The sequence below is a fragment of the Pecten maximus genome, chromosome 8 (assembly GCF_902652985.1).
Source record: "Pecten maximus chromosome 8, xPecMax1.1, whole genome shotgun sequence".
Taxonomy (NCBI): domain Eukaryota; kingdom Metazoa; phylum Mollusca; class Bivalvia; order Pectinida; family Pectinidae; genus Pecten; species Pecten maximus.
This window is the reverse complement of record NC_047022.1, coordinates 12,468,233-12,486,752: the sequence shown is the minus strand read 5'-3', so window position 1 is coordinate 12,486,752 and position 18,520 is coordinate 12,468,233. Positions and strand designations below refer to the sequence as shown.

At 37.5% G+C, this 18,520-nt stretch overlaps 1 protein-coding gene across 1 annotated transcript; it reads left to right on the top strand.

Moving 5' to 3' along the window:
• Positions 1–15: 15 nt before the first annotated feature.
• Positions 16–18,520, top strand: LOC117332482 (F-box/WD repeat-containing protein 8-like). Its single transcript, XM_033891405.1, has 11 exons — positions 16–800; positions 2,079–2,183; positions 3,077–3,241; positions 4,946–5,034; positions 6,170–6,342; positions 7,018–7,229; positions 9,764–9,979; positions 10,176–10,303; positions 13,673–13,846; positions 16,578–16,679; positions 17,287–18,520. The coding sequence occupies exons 1-11, from the start codon at positions 126–128 to the stop codon at positions 17,426–17,428; spliced, it is 2,181 nt and encodes a 726-aa protein (XP_033747296.1). The 5' UTR covers positions 16–125; the 3' UTR covers positions 17,429–18,520.

Genomic DNA, 18,520 nt, shown 5'->3' with positions numbered 1-18,520 from the left:
ATCGGAACTCTTCTCCGTGTGGAGGTGTGAAAAATTTAGTAAACAAAACCTAAGTTAGACGTTTTTCTGTGCCTGTCCATTTGATCATGAGAAATCAAGTGTGTACGACCAGCTAGGATACTGTCATGGATCCGAATAGAACTCTGGATAGTTTCCGTAATGATTGGAAGAAGGAGCTAGATGAAAAAACAACGGAGAAGAGATCAGTGCCATTACCAACTGGTTGTAAATCGTCTGCTGTTGCACTTGCAGCCAAAAGCAAGCCCATCAAGCCTGATCATGAAGGACAATCCCAGCCTGATCATGAAGGACAATCGGGTAGATCGTCGTCATTTACGTTACTGGAAAGACCGACAGCAAGTTCCTCAAGAAATCAAGAAAATTTTAGATTCGCAAGCAAAACTATTTGCCAACAATGCTCTCAGTCTCAAAATCAGAAGCAAAAAGAGAAAGAATCAGTCGGGGTTTTGAATTATTTAGGTTCAAATGAAAACACTGACCAAGCTAATACATATTACCCTTTTAATATTGTGCATAATTTATTGAATAAATCAAATACGTCTAAAAATTTAAGTGATGAAGAAAGGCATGAAGTGGGTGACATCAAATCCAGAGCTGACAAATGCCATCTCTGTGGTGGGACTGTTGAAAATGCTCATAGATTAAAGAGATCACGAAATCTGTCAAAAGAATCTAAAAGATATGAAAAAGAAAAAATTGAGGATGTTTTCAAACGACGAAGAACTAAAAGTGAAAACTTTTCAAAAGAATGCCTGTTAGATCAGTTTTTATTAGACTTGGTAAGTATGAAATTAAAGTTACAGTATATGATATGCAATTTTTCATTGAAATAAATAATAAAACAATTGTAATGACAAATATCAGGATTCACTATGGTACAATGTACATGTTGCTACTATTAATGCCCACCAAAGTGTGAGCTAGTGCAGCATTGCAGGGAGATAACTAAAAGTTTTTTGGCAGAGACCTGTATATGTGATTACTAGTTTAAATTTGTTGTTTTCATGGATCGACCTGGCCTAAAGTTTTATCAATTTCATGTTTGATTTTAATTCCTAGAAGGTGGTGTACATGTAGTATTTTGACAAATATATTAACAGGGGCATTTTGAGAATGTCAACAGTTAATAGAAATATATCACAGTTAATAATGCATTGGAGGGACCATTTATTGTATTGTAATTTGAACTACATGTGGTCTTGTATCATTATGGTAATTGTCCAGTGCATCAATGTTCATTGCTCAGCCATGCTATTTTAGTGTAGATTTTTTCTCTGATAACCCTAGATATTTATATAGGCCTGCATACTCTTTTCCCTTTTACTAAGTGTGATATTAAAGAAAGATGATAAACTAAATATACTGTAAGTATCTATGTAGGCAATTCATTACAATAACTTAGTTCGCACAAAAATGTACACAACAACTTGCAATTGTCTATATACATGTAGCTAAGGGAAATTAATCAATACCAAGTATGCACTCTACAGGTTAGAGTAATTATAGCACTACAAAATGTAGGTTTCAGACTCCTTTCATATTTTTGATGTTTCACAAGTTTAGTATTGTCTAATTTAAATGAACAAACATGTCATTCATAATACTTCTTCAAATGTTTGGACTGCATCATGATAAAACAGGAACTGGGTTTATAGGCAAAGAAGACATCTAAAACTAAAAAAATATGTAAATTTTATAGAAATGTTCGATCTACAGTGTACATGTATATGAAAATTATTCTGTGCACTCATGTATGGAGCCTTTCAAAATTAATTCCAATCAAATCTCTGGAAATTAAGAAAAAGTATTACCTTTATACAAGTGTATATATACATCTATAGCCCAATTATCAATGAACATTAGCCTAATATAACCTGGCTATGACTATCGTCCTTACAATTGATCATTGTGGAAATCCTGTTCACTGTAACTCCCTGTCAGTAGCAGAGGTCAATCATACATCCCACTTGGAACTAAATGTCTATTTTTAGATCTTGAGAACACCATTGATATAGACAAATTGCAGCTTTCTATTATATTATGTGTTTTATTTTTAGAATGAGATTGCAGAAATACCCTTCTTTGACATATCTCTACCTCGTGAAGTTGCAATGAAGATTTTCAAACATCTTGGTCTGAAAGATTTATGTAGATGTTCACAGGTAACTTTATATAATTAGTTTACTTGATTAAAATAGAGCAAAAAAGTGGACCATCTCTGGTTTTGTAACCTGGCAACAACTTGTCTTGTAACAGATATGGCTGGTTTTCAAATATAATCTACCTAGTATATGTACTCCTTAATTTTTTTACAGGTTTTGTTTTTAAATTTTATGCATATCATAGCTACCCCCTGGGTACCTTGGATATGGACATTTTCGATGGATTTATGCACATTTGCTTTAAAAAGTAGATCATTCGTTCTCTAGACAATTCCTCCTTACTATTAAATTCATGTATGTCAGTATAGAATTGGAATGTAGTACTGTAATCTTGAAAACAAACTTGTAAGTAAAAATATGTATACGGTCAAACCTGTATTTAGCGGCCACCCAAGGGACCGACAGATATTGGCTGCTTAAGACAGGTGGCTGTTTAAACCAGGTTGGCCAGAAACAGCCTGTTGCCCAATTCTTTTTTCAACAGTTTATTGAATTTATCATTAATGTGCCATTTTGAATGTGGTACTCAATACAATAATCCATAGTAAGTTATTGTGTGATAAGTTTTGTTTAGAAAAATGATCCACTGTGCATGTGTCAGTGATGTAATTAAGGTTACATTAAGTATGTATACCTAAACCAGATATGTACCAAAACAAAAAATTTCTATTCTATTATGACATCTTCTGTATTATAGTATAGGAACAGAAAACTGGAACTCAGAATGATTGTGTAAAGAAAGTACCTTTTGTATTGCTGAATTCAAAATGTGCTTACTTCATAATGTTTCTTATTCTATTCCTTGGTGCAGAAAAAATGCAGGACTGTTGTAAAATTTCTAATTTTAAATATTTACTGACAGTGTTTTATTAACAAGACAAATTGTACTTTAGGTGAGCCGTAGTTGGCGGAGTCTAGCTGAAGACGAACTGTTATGGTGTAATCTCTGTCACAGCCTGGGATACGAGGAGGAACATGTGACAAGGGACCGGGGTCAGTGGAAGGCCATTGTCCGAGAAAACATCACAAAAGACAAGCAGATTGTCTCCAATTGGAAGGTATTGTAAAGTTGATCATATTTTTGTGACAGATTTGATTTCACTATAATCAGGGAAATTCAGCATAACACAAAAATAAGTACCTCATGAATATTTATATATAAAAACAAATACATTCATATATGGAAGTATTCAATGCTGAATATTAACAAGGCATGTTTACTTGAAATTAATACCTGCAATCTAGGTTCGACTGCGACATAAAACAACAGAATAACAAAGTGTAAACAAACAGTAATTTTAACTCTAAACAATGGTCAAACATCAACCAAATTTATACTTACACAAGGAGAATGAGACCAGGAGTTTCAGAAGGATAAGAGATCTAGAGTCTAAAAATATTGTTCATACTTTACAAATCTTTTCCTTTGTATTTTATTATATGCCACCCCAAAGTTGACTGTACATGTATAACATGAAATGTCTCTGTGTTCTTACTAGGTTTCAATATAGTTTTGCATTGCAAGCTTTCCTCGCTATCACTTATAAATAAATATAATACAAAAAGTAACTGATAATTATGTTTATGAGGGCTCTGTATCCGCTAGGAATCCTCCTGGAGTCTAGAAGATGAATTACAACACACAAATGAACCTAGCAGGACCTTGGTGCTTAGAGAATTTCTCCAACTGGAGATTTTCCCATGTGTTTAAATCTTTTACCTTAATCTGTTGTATTATTTTTATAGTTCCTTACATGTAACTACAAAAACACTGATGTTTTAACACAACAGATATTCATATGTTATTCAGAATGACAAAGACTTTGATCAAGGTTTTCTGACGTGGTACATTGATTGATTGAATTAACACAGGGGCTTGACACAATCCCAAAATAAAAGATTTTACCCCAGAAACTGATCCCGAGACCACTCATAATCAGAATCAGATCCTAGGGTTACTGGGGGTAAATAATTTAATCTGGGTAATAGAAACTTGTCAAGTCCCTGTGATTGAACATAGTAACACTATCATGTCAGCCATTTTACAGCTGAATATTGAGAAAATTTCTCTATAGCCACCTACATGTCTATTGCTTACATGTATGTTGTAGAATATTTTGAGTCTACGTTTATGCATGTACATGTAATTCAAAATTAAATTCCTACATGCATAATTTTTAATTACTGTGCTGCACTCTAATGCAAGTGTCAGCTGAGGTAAGAGCTTCCTGAAGGTGTTTTGTACCTAGATCAATCATGTTATTAGTTCATCAACTATTTGTATATAAGATATTTCAAACATTCAGGGGTAAACATTATTTGTAAATTCCACAGTCAATTGACTCAAACAGCTATTTGAAATTAATTTTTTGTTAAAAAGATGATATCATATATGCCCAACCTAAAACTATGAATGTACTGTGAGAAAAAATACACATTTCAAAACTGAAATGTCAGAAATTGGTATGACTGGGATAACAATAGCAAAGTGTTTGTAATAAAACATGCAGTATTCAGCCACAGGTATGGGCGTAAAATAATGGCAAGGCTTAGGTAGGGTCAGTACACTACATGTATATGAAAAGTGGAACAAAACTCATTCATGGAACTATATGAAAATGTCAACTGACCTCATTTTCATGTGCTTCAACCTGTAGTCCTAGGAACTTCCACTTTTGCACCCTGTGGCAGCACGATATAAACAAGTTGATGTAAGTCTTGAAAAAGTGTATAAATAATTATCGGTTTTGTTTGGTCCACAGAACCGTACGGGTAACCAGACGTCTTTGCAATATGTCCAGGGAGGGATTCTGTGTGCTGTTAACGCACATGACAACACGGTGGTAGCAGGGTAAGTTTAAGCATGACTAACTGGTATCATTTAGATCTTAACTTAACATATCTATGTACACAGGTCTGATGGATCAAATATTTCTTTTTTTTGGGGGGGGGGGGGGGATTAGAGGAGTTACAGTTAATTGATTTCAATTCAGTCCAATATAACTCCTTTCCTTGAAAAATGGAAATATAAGAGATTGAATATTTTATGAAACATAATCTTCAGGTTGGTAAGTGTGAAGGTGAATTATAATCTGGACAGGATTGACAGACCGAGACTACAATATTTGTAAGCAACAGATGAAGGGATGGCAGTCATTTGGGTTGCGCTGAAGTAGGCCAGTTCTGAACTGGGACGAGGGTGTCCATAGACTCTCACACATCTTTATAAACCAAGTGTAGCCAAATCCACTTCTACACGTAGTAGCCAAATTACTTTCTCCTCAGAGTAGTTAAATTGACTTGTATACTGTTTGTCAGCTCATGATCAGTTTTCATGGATTATGGATGAAAAAGGCCAGTCGATCTGACACGCAATACCTAAATATACAGTACTCTTGTACTGGTCATTTGTCTGATGAAGGTGACAGTGTAGTCACCCAAATGTCACACTCAAATCATACACTGGTTGTGATATACCAAAGTCTATTACTGGTCACGTCTGATGAAGGTGACAGTGTAATCACCCAAATGTCACAATCATACACTGGTTGTGATTTACCAAAGCCTATTCACAGAGTACATATTTATCCGGCAAGGGGCCTAGCTGGGCTAAAACATAATCTCGGACGAAATGCAGGTGATGGGCCTAATACAGGACAGAGAAATTACATTTGCTGACATTTCTACTGAATTGTTATTAAAAGGTTGGATTATTTGGAGACATAGGTGTGCTTTTAGGTATAGGCTTATCGTAATGTTAATACAGCAGTCTGGCTCTGTCCTCTTAAACACTCGAAAAAAAAGCAAATATGGAGGGCAGGGGGGATCCAGATCATCACACACATCTAATTCTAAACAAACTTACCTAGTATGAAAAAATAAATTAAAACACATTAGCCCATTATAATTGTAGCATTACTACAACTAGAATTGAAAGATTTTCAAAATTATGTCTGTTTTTAAATGTTGACCTTTGAAATGTATAGGTACTCTAATGGGGAGGTGAAGATGTGGGACCTTGACCTTGAAGAAAGCTGTATACTGAAGCCTTCCAACAAATCCCTGCTCATCAACGAGGGACAGGAAATAGGCACGATCTCCATCGAGGTGTCACATGTAGAAGTTACTCCAACATTGGCTGTAGCACGATATAGACAAGGTACTCTCTCCATCCAGGTGCCACAGCTATATATTTACACTATAGTTGTTGTTATGTTACAGATAGTACATTTGTATGGAATTTTAGCAGCTGAAATTTATACCCATGCAGTTATTTTTCCTTTATCTTTATATTTCTAAATCCCAAGGAGCTTTAGAGGACTGCAAGAATTTTTACAGTTTTTAAACATACCACTATTTGACAAATCATATTAAAGTGTGTCAGATTTCATATCAATGGTCTGAAAACGTTTCGGATAATCCACTTCTATAAGTATTGTACAAAAACTGTGAGCTATCCTCAGTTCCTGTAATGTTGAGTGATAAATTATACAAGAACTGTGAGCTATCTTCAGTTCCTATAATATTGAGTTATAAATTATACAAGAACTGTGAGCTATACTCAGTTCCTGTAATATTTAGTTATCAATTATACAAGAAATGTGAGCTATCCTCAATTTCTGTAATATTTAGTTATCAATTATGCAAACACTGTGAGCTATACTCAGTTCCTGTAATATTGAGTTATCAATTATACAAAAACTGTAAGCTATCCTCAGTTCCTATAATATTCATTGAGTTATAAAAACAAAATTTCAAAACTGTCCGTAAATATCATCTTCCTAATTTGACCATCAGCACAAATATGTTTAGTTTTTGTAATCTTACTGTTCAGGTCACTTGGACATTTGGAGACTGACGGATGATACCAATATTAATCCTGTCCTTACAATACCACAAGATACTAATGGCCAGCCAAACACATTCTGTGTTGCCAAGTCATGTGACATGGTTGTCAAGGGTAACGGTATGGATGTCAGCGTCTACACGTACACAGCAACAGGTTTTCAGCTCCATAGCATGTTGAACCGGTACTCTGGAAAACAGGTTAGTCAAAAAGAACCTAGATGTTGATCAATAACTTAATATGAGATTCATCCATTACTGGATTTCAAAGTTTTCAACAACAAAATTCTGACATATCACAATTACCATGCATTCCTTTATTGAGTTTGTACATGTTGTACCGTTATGAATCTGCTGCACTCATAATGAAATGTATTGTACCAGCAGAACCAAACAATTTCTCCTTGGTTGTTTTTCAAACGTACAAAGATGGCAGAACTGGGATCCTTCATTTTTCACGCAAATGTACATTTTGTTACGAACGAAACAGGGACTCTCCATTTGTGATCAAATTTGATAAATTATATATAAAGTCAATGTTTGATGGAACTATTCATGTATTGAATTAACATCTGTTATGTTATAAAAAAGGAAAATAATCGGTTTTGTGTTTGACAGCCGCAATCTTGGGAACTCACTTGAGATTCAATTGCATTCCATTTTATGATAATGTACATATTTGGTACAACTGGTATGAACCCAATTAAGGAACCCACAGTAAGTTTATACATTGATTGTTAGTCATTAACAAATAAACATCAACCTTGACTTTTATGGTTTAGATGAAAAACCCTCTACTTCTGGTCAAAGATATCAAATTGTTATCTTAAAATGTATCCAGTTATTAGCTCACCTGCCCGAAGAGCAAGTGGGTTTATGCCGTGGTGCGGCGTCCGTCGTCCGGCCGTCCGGCGTCAACTTTTTCATTTAAACAACTTCTTCTCAATAACCAAGAGGCCCAGGGACTTGATATTGGGCCTGTAGCATGCTGGGGTGAAGGGCTACAAAGTTTGTTCAAATAAATGACCTTGACCTTCATTCAAGGTCACATGGGTCGAATAGGCTATAATCTTCAAACGACTTCTTCTCAATAACCAAGAGGCCGAGGGACTTGATATTGGACCTGTAGCATGCTGGGGTGAAGGGCTACAAAGTTTGTTCAAATAAATGACCTTGACCTTCATTCAAGGTCACATGGGTCAAATAGGCTATAATCTTCAAACGACTTCTTCTCAATAACCAAGAGGCCCAGGGACTTGATATTGGGCCTGTTGCATGCCGGTGTGAAGGGCTACAAAGTTTGTTCAAATAAATGACCTTGACCTTCATTCAAGGTCACATTGGTCAAATAGGCTATAATCTTCAAACGACTTCTTCTCAATAACCAAGAGGCCCAGGGACTTGATATTGGGCATGTAGCATGCTTGGGTGAAGGGCTACAAAGTTTGTTCAAATAAATGACCTTGACCTTCATTCAAGGTCACATGGGTCAAATATGCTATAATCTTCAAACGACTTCTTCTTAATAACCAAGAGGCACAGGGACTTGATATTAGGCCAGTAGCATGCTGGGGTGAAGGGCTACAAAGTTTGTTCAAATAAATGACCTTGACCTTCATTCAAGGTTACAATGGTCGAATAGGCTATAATCTTCAAACGAGTTCTTCTCAATAACCAAGAGGCACAGGGACTTGATATTGGGCCTGTAGCATGCTGGGGTAAAGGGCTACAAAGTTTGTTGAAATGAATGATCTTGACCTTCATTCAAGGTCACATGGGTCAAATAGGCTATATAATATTCTAACGACTGCTTGTCAATAATCAAGAGGCCCAGGGACTTGATACAGGGCCTGTAGCATGCTGGGGTGAAGGGCTACAAATTTTGTTCAAATAAATGACCTTGACCTTCATTCAAGGTCACATGGGTCAAATAGGCTATAATCTTCAAACGACTTCTTCTCAATAACCAAGAGGCCCAGGGACTTGCTATTAGGCTTTTAGCATGCTGGGGTGAAGGGCTACCAAGTTTGTTGAAATGAATGATCTTGACCTACATTCAAGGCCACAGGGGTGAAATCAGCTTAAATCTGTAAACAATAATTTTGCGATAGCCAAGAGCCTCCAAGACCTGATATTAGGCCAATAGAATAGCTTACTATGATATTTGAATAAAGAGGTAATCAGCATAGTATCTGTAGAAATGAGGTCATTCAACTTAAAAGTTGCTGTAGAGCCAGGTGAGCGATACAGGCCCATTGGGCCTCTTGTTAGTTTCACATAAGCCTTTCTATTTTGTGGAAAGATATCCAGTCAATAGTCACAACATAACATCACTGATCTTCGATCAATGTTAAAGGAGAAATATAAATATTTCGCTTTTCCAATTCAAAAATAAAAAGCTTGTGTGCAAAATATTTCTTGAACCCCTGGACAGATTTAGTTGATATTTCCACTAAAACATTACACCATCAAGTTCTACACCTTAGAGTTTGGTTATCATTGGTTAAGGTTCTAGGTCAAACTATTTAAAAAATAATACATGGAATAAACTTGGATTCAAGATATGTCATGAAGCCCTGGACAGATTACTTTTATTGATGAGGAAGGAGGGGCCTGAGTATATATATATATATGAGGTATATGGGCTCCTTTGCTTTTATCTGGTAAAAAATATCAACAACTTAATGTAACCCATTTTATTTACCTGTAAAATTATCTGATTTAACAAATGGCAGGTATCACACCTAAACATGTTGGAGGTCAGAGCCGAGGAGCCCCAGGTATTCATCACCACACAGACAGGAGAGCTGTACCTTCACCGCCCCGGGGAGTCAGCGGAGGAAATGAAGGAGTACACAAACCACCAGGACCTCTTCTGTACCGGCGGGACTGTCAGCTGTGTGGACCTCAGACTGGACCCGGCCATGATAGCTGTAGGACATGCCACAATGGTAAGTCACCATTACGTACAGGTGGCCATAATATAGATGATAATACAGTACTGCCAGGAAGCAGAAGCTACTGTTCATCAGGATAATTAAATGTTTTACTCAGATTTTAATTGGAATGTGAATAAAAACTATATACTTTAACTTTTTAGGTATTATAAATGTATAATTACTTTGATGTCAAAACTTTGATTTACAGGGTACCGTATATGACATCGAAACAGCAAAGACAGTGAGATTGTTGTCAGGCCACATGCACATCATCACCTGTTTAAACCTGATAGACAGTCCTCCATACCAGGTGGTGACAGGAAGTATGGACAGAAGGTTAGTTAATGGGAAGGAGGATTACTAGACAGTCTTCCTTACCAGGTGGTGACAGGAAGTATGGACAGATGGTTAGTTAATGGGAAGGAGGATTACTAGACAGTCCTCCTTACCAGGTGGTGACAGGAAGTATGGACAGAAGATTAGTTAATGGGAAGGAGGATTACTAGACAGTCCTCCTTACCAGGTGGTGACAGGAAGTATGGACAGAAGTTTAGTTAATGGGAAGGAGGATTACTAGACAGTCCTCCTTACCAGGTGGTGACAGGAAGTATGGACAGAAGGTTAGTTAATGGGAAGGAGGATTACTAGACAGTCCTCCTTACCAGGTGGTGACAGGAAGTATGGACAGAAGGTTAGTTAATGGGAAGGAGGATTACTAGACAGTCCTCCTTACCAGGTGGCGACAGGAAGTATGGACAGAAGGTTAGTTAATGGGAAGGAGGATTACTAGACAGTCCTCCTTACCAGGTGGTGACAGGAAGTATGGACAGAAGGTTAGTTGATGCGAAGGAGGATTACTAGACAGTCCTCCTTACCACAGGGGCTTGGCACGATTTTCCAAATGATAGTCTATATATATATATGTATATAGTATCAAGGGTAGTAACTACAAAGAGGGGGAAGACGAACGTATTTAAAAAAAAATTAATTTGTCGTATTCTGCGGGTCAAAAATCTTAGTGACACATACATTACCTTAAAGAGAAATGTTTTATCTTTCCAATGAGTGTTCGATGAACAAAATTGGCCAAGTATAATCCAAGTTATGACCTGACGAATTCGGAAATAGATGTTGAAATGGCTAGGTCGGAATCTCCCTGTCCGGTTGAATAGTCGCCTCGTCTCTAATGGGTACCTCAATAACCATTCAGAAATCGAAAAATCGACGCTTGCAGCGGTATACAGTAACCATAACTATGTCAATATAGGATGTCGGTTGGTTATGTTATCCGTCATGTGCCGTAGCCAATTCCATATTACATCACCGAGCTTACCGTCTTCAAAAAGAACCACCATCTTTCCCTTCATTCGGAACGCTTCTTGGCTGTACGACCACTGTAACGACATAAACAAAGTCACGAAAGGTTAGGGAAAGATGGTGGTTCTTTTTGAAGACGGTAAGCTCGGTGATGTAATATTGAATTGGCTACGGCACATGACGGATAACATAACCAACCGACATCCTATATTGACATAGTTATGGTTACTGTATACCGCTGCAAGCGTCGATTTTTCGATTTCTGAATGGTTATTGAGGTACCCATTAGAGGCGAGGCGACTATTCAACCGGACAGGGAGATTCCGACCTAGCCATTTCAACATCTATTTCCGAATTCGTCAGGTCATAACTTGGATAATACTTGGCCAATTTTGTTCATCGAACACTCATTGGAAAGATAAAACATTTCTCTTTAAGTTAATGTATGTGTCACTAAGATTTTTGACCCGCAGAATACGACAAATTTTTTTTTTTTTAAATACGTTCGTCTTCCCCCTCTTTGTAGTTACTACCCTTGATACTATATACATATATATATGGACTATCATTTGGAAAATCGTGCCAAGCCCCTGTGCTCCTTACCAGGTGGTGACAGGAAGTATGGACAGAAGGTTAGTTAATGGGAAGGAGGATTACTAGACAGTCCTCCTTACCAGGTGGCGACAGGAAGTATGGACAAAAGGTTAGTTAATGGGTAGGAGGATTACTAGACAGTCCTCCTTACCAGGTGGCGACAGGAAGTATGGACAGAAGGTTAGTTAATGGGAAGGAGGATTACTAGACAGTCCTCCTTACCAGGTGGCGACAGGAAGTATGGACAGAAGGTTAGTTAATGGGAAGGAGGATTACTAGACAGTCCTCCTTATGAGGTGGTGACAGGAAGTATGGACAGAAGGTTAGTTAATGGGAAGGAGGATTACTAGACAGTCCTCCTTACCAGGTGGTGACAGGAAGTATGGACAGAAGGTTAGTTAATGGGAAGGAGGATTACTAGACAGTCCTCCTTACCAGGTGGCGACAGGAAGTATGGACAGAAGGTTAGTTAATGGGAAGGAGGATTACTAGACAGTCCTCCTTACCAGGTGGTGACAGGAAGTATGGACAGATGGTTAGTTAATGGGAAGGAGGATTACTAGGCAGTCCTCCTTATGAGGTGGTGACAGGTAGTATGGACAGAAGGTTAGTTAATGGGAAGGAGGATTACTAGACAGTCCACCATACCAGGTGGTGACAGGAAGTATGGACAGAAGGTTAGTTAATGGAAAGGAGGATTACTAGACAGTCCTCCTTACCAGGTGGTGACAGGAAGTATGGACAGAAGGTTAGTTAATGGGAAGGAGGATTACTAGACAGTCCTCCTTACCAGGTGGTGACAGGAAGTATGGACAGAAGGTTAGTTAATGGGAAGGAGGATTACTAGACAGTCCTCCTTACCAGGTGGTGACAGGATGTAGACAGAAGGTTAGTTAATGGGAAGGAGGATTACTAGACAGTCCTTCTTACCAGGTGGTGACAGTAAGTATGGACAGAAGGTTAGTTAATGGGAAGGAGGATTACTAGACAGTCCTCCTTACCAGGTGGTGACAGGAAGTATGGACTGAAGGTTAGTTAATGGGAAGGAGGATTACTAGACAGTCCTCCTTACCAGGTGGTGACAGGAAGTATGGACAGAAGGTTAGTTAATGGGAAGAAGGATTACTAGACAGTCCTCCTTACCAGGTGGTGACAGGAAGTAAACAGAAGGTTAGTTAATGGGAAGAAGGATTACTAGACAGTCCTCCTTACCAGGTGGTGACAGGAAGTATGGACAGAAGGTTAGTTAATGGGAAGGAGGATTACTAGACAGTCCTCCTTACCAGGTGGCGACAGGAAGTATGGACAGAAGGTTAGTTAATGGGAAGGAGGATTACTAGACAGTCCTCCTTACCAGGTGGCGACAGGAAGTATGGACAGAAGGTTAGTTAATGGGAAGGAGGATTACTAGACAGTCCTCCTTACCAGGTGGTGACAGGAAGTATGGACAGAAGGTTAGTTAATGGGAAGGAGGATAACTAGATAGTCCTCCTTACCAGGTGGTGACAGGAAGTATGGACAGAGGGTTAGTTAATGGGGAGAAGATCATACCATCCTCCTGTCTAAGTTGTGACAAAAGAATGTTTTGAATATAAATATATATCAATTATATAATCTAAAGAAAGTTTTCTTTACTCATTGGTTCATTTGATCAGATATTTGAGTGTAGATTACAGATGTTTTTCACTATAATGTTTGGTTGATATTTGTTAATATTAATTTAATATGTAGGTTGACAATATTAGTTATCAGTTGTTGAAAATTTGACCACAAACTTGGTATGTCCATCTGTAGGATACGGATATTTGACCTGAGGACAGACCGGACTGCAGCTGTGTTATCAGGTCATACAAACTACATAACAACAGTTCAGATGGATGATTGGAAGGTGGTGTCGGGAGACGGAGGAGGATTTGTCAGCGTGTGGGACCGTCGTATGTCCACTAAGCTTTGGGAATGGCACAACAGGTAAACTAGGGACTGTATCATGTCACTATTAGTCATAGCTCTGTCATCCTGAGGTATTCCGTCACTCGTAACAATACAGTGAATATATCGGTATAATATCACTTAATACATATCAATATCAAAAGCTGTTGGGTCACTGAAATGTTCAGGTGTAAATAAGGAACTTCAGACACTTTGAAGTTTAAGACATACAACTCGGTTACGAAAGCATCCCAATGTCATTCCTTTTACGTAACTTCCCTTCGCACGGTCTTTGTTACCTGTTCCGATCAGCTCTTCAATGTAATTAACAGCATATTTTGGATCCAGCTAGTTTTAGTTTGATAGTGCTTGGTTATAAATGAATACCAGTTACCTAAGTTTGTAATTAGAGTGTAAATTAAAAGTTTTTAAGATCTTGGTTACTGGTCAGACCCGGTTGAATTTTCATCCTTAGATTGAAGAATATCTTTTTTCAAGATTATTGTAGTAAACATATATGAAGATGTTATTCCATAGTATATTGGTGACCCTAGTTTATATATACTAGGATCTGTTGTACAGGTGTGTTGTGCCCTAGTTTACATATACCTAGGATCTGTTGTACAGGTGTGTTGTGCCCTAGTTTATATATACCTAGGATCTGTTGTACAGGTGTGTTGTGCCCTAGTTTATATATACCTAGGATCTGTTGTACAGGTGTGTTGTGTCTGGTGACCCTAGTTTATATATACCTAGGATCTGTTGTACAGGCGTGTTGTGCCCTAGTTTATATATACCTAGGATCTGTTGTACAGGTGTGTTGTGCCCTAGTTTATATATACCTAGGATCTGTTGTACAGGCGTGTTGTGCCCTAGTTTATATATACCTAGGATCTGTTGTACAGGTGTGTTGTGCCCTAGTTTATTAGCCCACCATCATCAGATGGTGGGCTATTCAAATCGCCCTGCATCCGTGGTCCGTCGTCCGTCCGTCCGTCCCTCCGTCCGTCCGTCCGTCCGTCCCTCCGTCCGTAAACAATTCTTGTTATCGCTATTTCTGAGAAAGTGCTGATGGGATCTTTCTCAAATTTCATATGTAGGTTCCCCTTGGTGCCTAGTTGTGCATATTGCATTTTGGGACCGATCGGAAAACAACATGGCCGACAGGCAGCCATCTTGGATTTTGACAATTGAAGTTTGTTATCTCTATTTTTGAGAAAGTATTGAAGGGATCTTTCTCAAATTTCATATGTAGGTTCCTCTTGGTGCCTAGATATGCATATTGCATTTTGTGACCGATCAGAAAACAACATGGCCGACAGGCAGCCATCTTGGATTTTGACAATTGGAGTTTGTTATCGCTATTTCTGAGGAAGTACTGAAGGGATCTTTCTCAAATTTCATATGTAGGTTCCCTTTGGTGCCTAGTTATGCATATTTCATTTTGGGACCAATCGGAAAACAACATGGCCGACAGGCAGCCATCTTGGATTTTGACAATTGGAGATTGTTAACGCTATTTCTGAGGAAGTACTGAAGGGATCTTTCTCAAATTTTATATGTAGCTTCCCTTTGGTGCCTAGTTATGCATATTGCATTTTGGGACCAATCGGAAAACAAAATGGCCGACAGGCAGCCATCTTGGATTTTGACAATTGAAGTTTGTTATCGCTATTTCTGTGAAAGTACTGAAGGGATCTTTCTCAAATTTCATATGCAGGTTCCTCTTTGTGCCTGGTTATGCATATTGAATTTTGAGACTAATCAGAAAACAACATGGCTGACAGGCAGCCATCTTGGATTCTGACAATTAAAGTTTGTTATCGCTATTTCTGTGAAAGTAATTAAGGGATCTTTCTGAAATTTCATTTGTAGGTTCCCCTCAGTGCCTAGTTATGCATATTGCATTTTGAGACTAATCGGAAAACAACATGGCCAACAGGCAGCCATCTTGGATTTTGACAATTGAAATTTGTTAATGCTTTTTCTGTGAAAGAACTGAAGGGATCTTTCTCAAATTTCATATGTAGGTTCCCCTTGATGCCTACTTATGCATATTGCATTTTGAGACCAATAGGAAAACAACATTGCTGACAGGCAGCCATCTTGGATTTTGACAATTAAAATTTGTTATCGCTATTTCTCAGAAAGTAATGAAGGGATCTTTCTTAAATTTCATATGTAGGTTCCCCTCAGTGCCTAGTTTTGCATATTGGGACCAATACGAAAACAACATGGCCGACAGACAGCCATTATAGCTAAATCTTAAATTCTGTATATAGGTTCCCCTTGTTTGAAAAGTACTAGAGGGCTGTTTCTGAATTTACACAGATAAGTAAGACTTAGAGGAAGGGAAAAGTAGGGAAAAGATCATTCTGACATGGAACCTATAAAGATCATTCAATGGTGGGCGCCAAGATCCCTCTGGGATCTCTTGTATATACCTAGGATCTGTTGTACAGGTGTGTTGTGTCTGGTAAATGACACTGTAGTAGATTGGTGACCCTAGTTTATATATACCTAGGATCTGTTTTGTGTCCCGGGTAGTTTCCCTGGGGTAGACGGGCGACTCTAGGATCTATCCTACATGATACAGGGGTGTTTGTGAGTGGTACTGACTGTAGGCCGGTGGTTTTTCTCCGGGTACTCCGGCTTTCCTCCACCTCCAAAACCTGGCACATCCTTAAATGTCCCTGGCTTTTAATAGGACGTTTAACAAAAACAAACCAAACTATTGAATAACAGAAAGAATTTTTTTGTCCATCCACAGACATCCAGTTGGATATTGCCACTTCTACAAGCAGCGTCTTATTTCTGGCAATATTCCAGCCACAACTAAAGAACTTTGTGATGAACATTTGGCTCATCGAAGGTAATTTTGTTATTTCGCTGTACAATATCATCTTCAGTCTCTTCATTTTATGTATTCTCCTCCAGCTATCTTTAAAATGTTCATAATTCATGTTTTTTTTCACCTATATATTGCATATATTACACAAGACACATTTTTGATAACTGAATCAATTTAAGATATGTCTATGGAATCAACATCATCTTGGAAATATCAGCAACTTTGGTTCAGAGTTTACCTGTTTTTAGCACATTAGTAGGGCCATTGTCACAATCTTCACATTTCAAGTTCAAGCTCTTTATTTCAGCTAAGAGTTTTTCATTTCATCTAAAATTCAGTACATATCATGATTATATTATAAAGTCTACAATACAGTCCTGCCATATAGAGAATGCTAGAAAATTTAGACATAACTTTGTGTTTACATTAAAAACAATTATGTAACAAAGCACATGATTAATTAAATTTAAATCACTGCCTCCGCTTGGGATCAAACCCAGGACCTCTGGCATAATAGTCTTACGCTCAACTGATCAAGCTAAAGAGAAGGTCTCTCTAGTCGAGCGGTATATTGCGGCTAGTATTTACCAGGGTTACATTTATTTAGATGAATTTATATATTACACAGGTTCCGGGGATCTCTGAACGTATGTGATTTTTCTGCTGACCTGACAACACAAGACCTACCGGAGATCTGTCATTCAACTTACGACGAACCAGAGGCATATAACTACAATATTAGACTGGCTGTTCCCTACGACAACATCTGACTGGTGTCACCATTAGAAAGTGTCAACTTGTACTGTGAATGGATAACTCATGTTCATGGATATTTACTTAGGGACTTTACCCCAAATACCAATAACACAACTAAAAAAAACGAGGAAAAAAATAGCAAAAAATTCATCAATTCTTGTACGTGGACACTGTGATATCCAAATTGTTTTTGAATGGTTTATAATTTTTTTGAAGTTATTAGAATTTTTTTACATGAATTTTCATCATGTTACCTTTATTCGCTTAGATTGTTTAGATTTTTTCTAGATTTCGTAATCTAAATTGTATACATGTTTTTTTAGTGGTAGGTCTGTAACTAAAGCAACACATAATATGGAATGACTTCAGCTAGCTGGATGTCTTTGTGTGAGAAACATACCTTCATGCAGACTGCTTTGTGTACATAATTTATCAAGTCAGTGACCCAGTGATCCAGTTAAGGCCAGGCATGGTAATGATCAGCGATACTAGGAACTGGAAACCTTGGAGTACTCAGACAATTTCATGTAATATGACAGAAAACATTTCAATGTGAGATTTCGTCTGACTTGGTATGTGGAGACAGTGAAGAAAGCATGTCTCCATCCCTGGACATAAGGAGACTTCGTAACCTGTTAGTATCACACATTAATTTCATAGGTCATAGAACTTTGTATAGCTTATCCTAAATATAATTGATAAACAACTCAAAGGGCACTGTCAACTGTGGTTATTTTTTGGTTTTTTAGTTAAGTACTTCACTTCAAGACAAAATGAGCCAAATAATCTGAGAACAAAAAAAAAAAAAAAAAAAATTCATAGGTCATGCCATAATTCATTTATATTAAGAGTTGTGGCTCTTTATCATTTTGATATCAAAGTTTGTATAGAACTTGTCCAATAAAAGTCAATGGTACATATATTAAAAACATCCTTCTTTAATCCATGTCTGTAGTCAATTTTTAAATGCTTTATGCTGTGTAATGTAAATGTGCTAAAAGCCAGTGTTTTTGTGAATGAAAAAATAACAGTACACATTTCATAAAAAAACTTTTAAATTTATTATATTATCTATCAATGAAATAAAATAAATATTTCTAGTATAA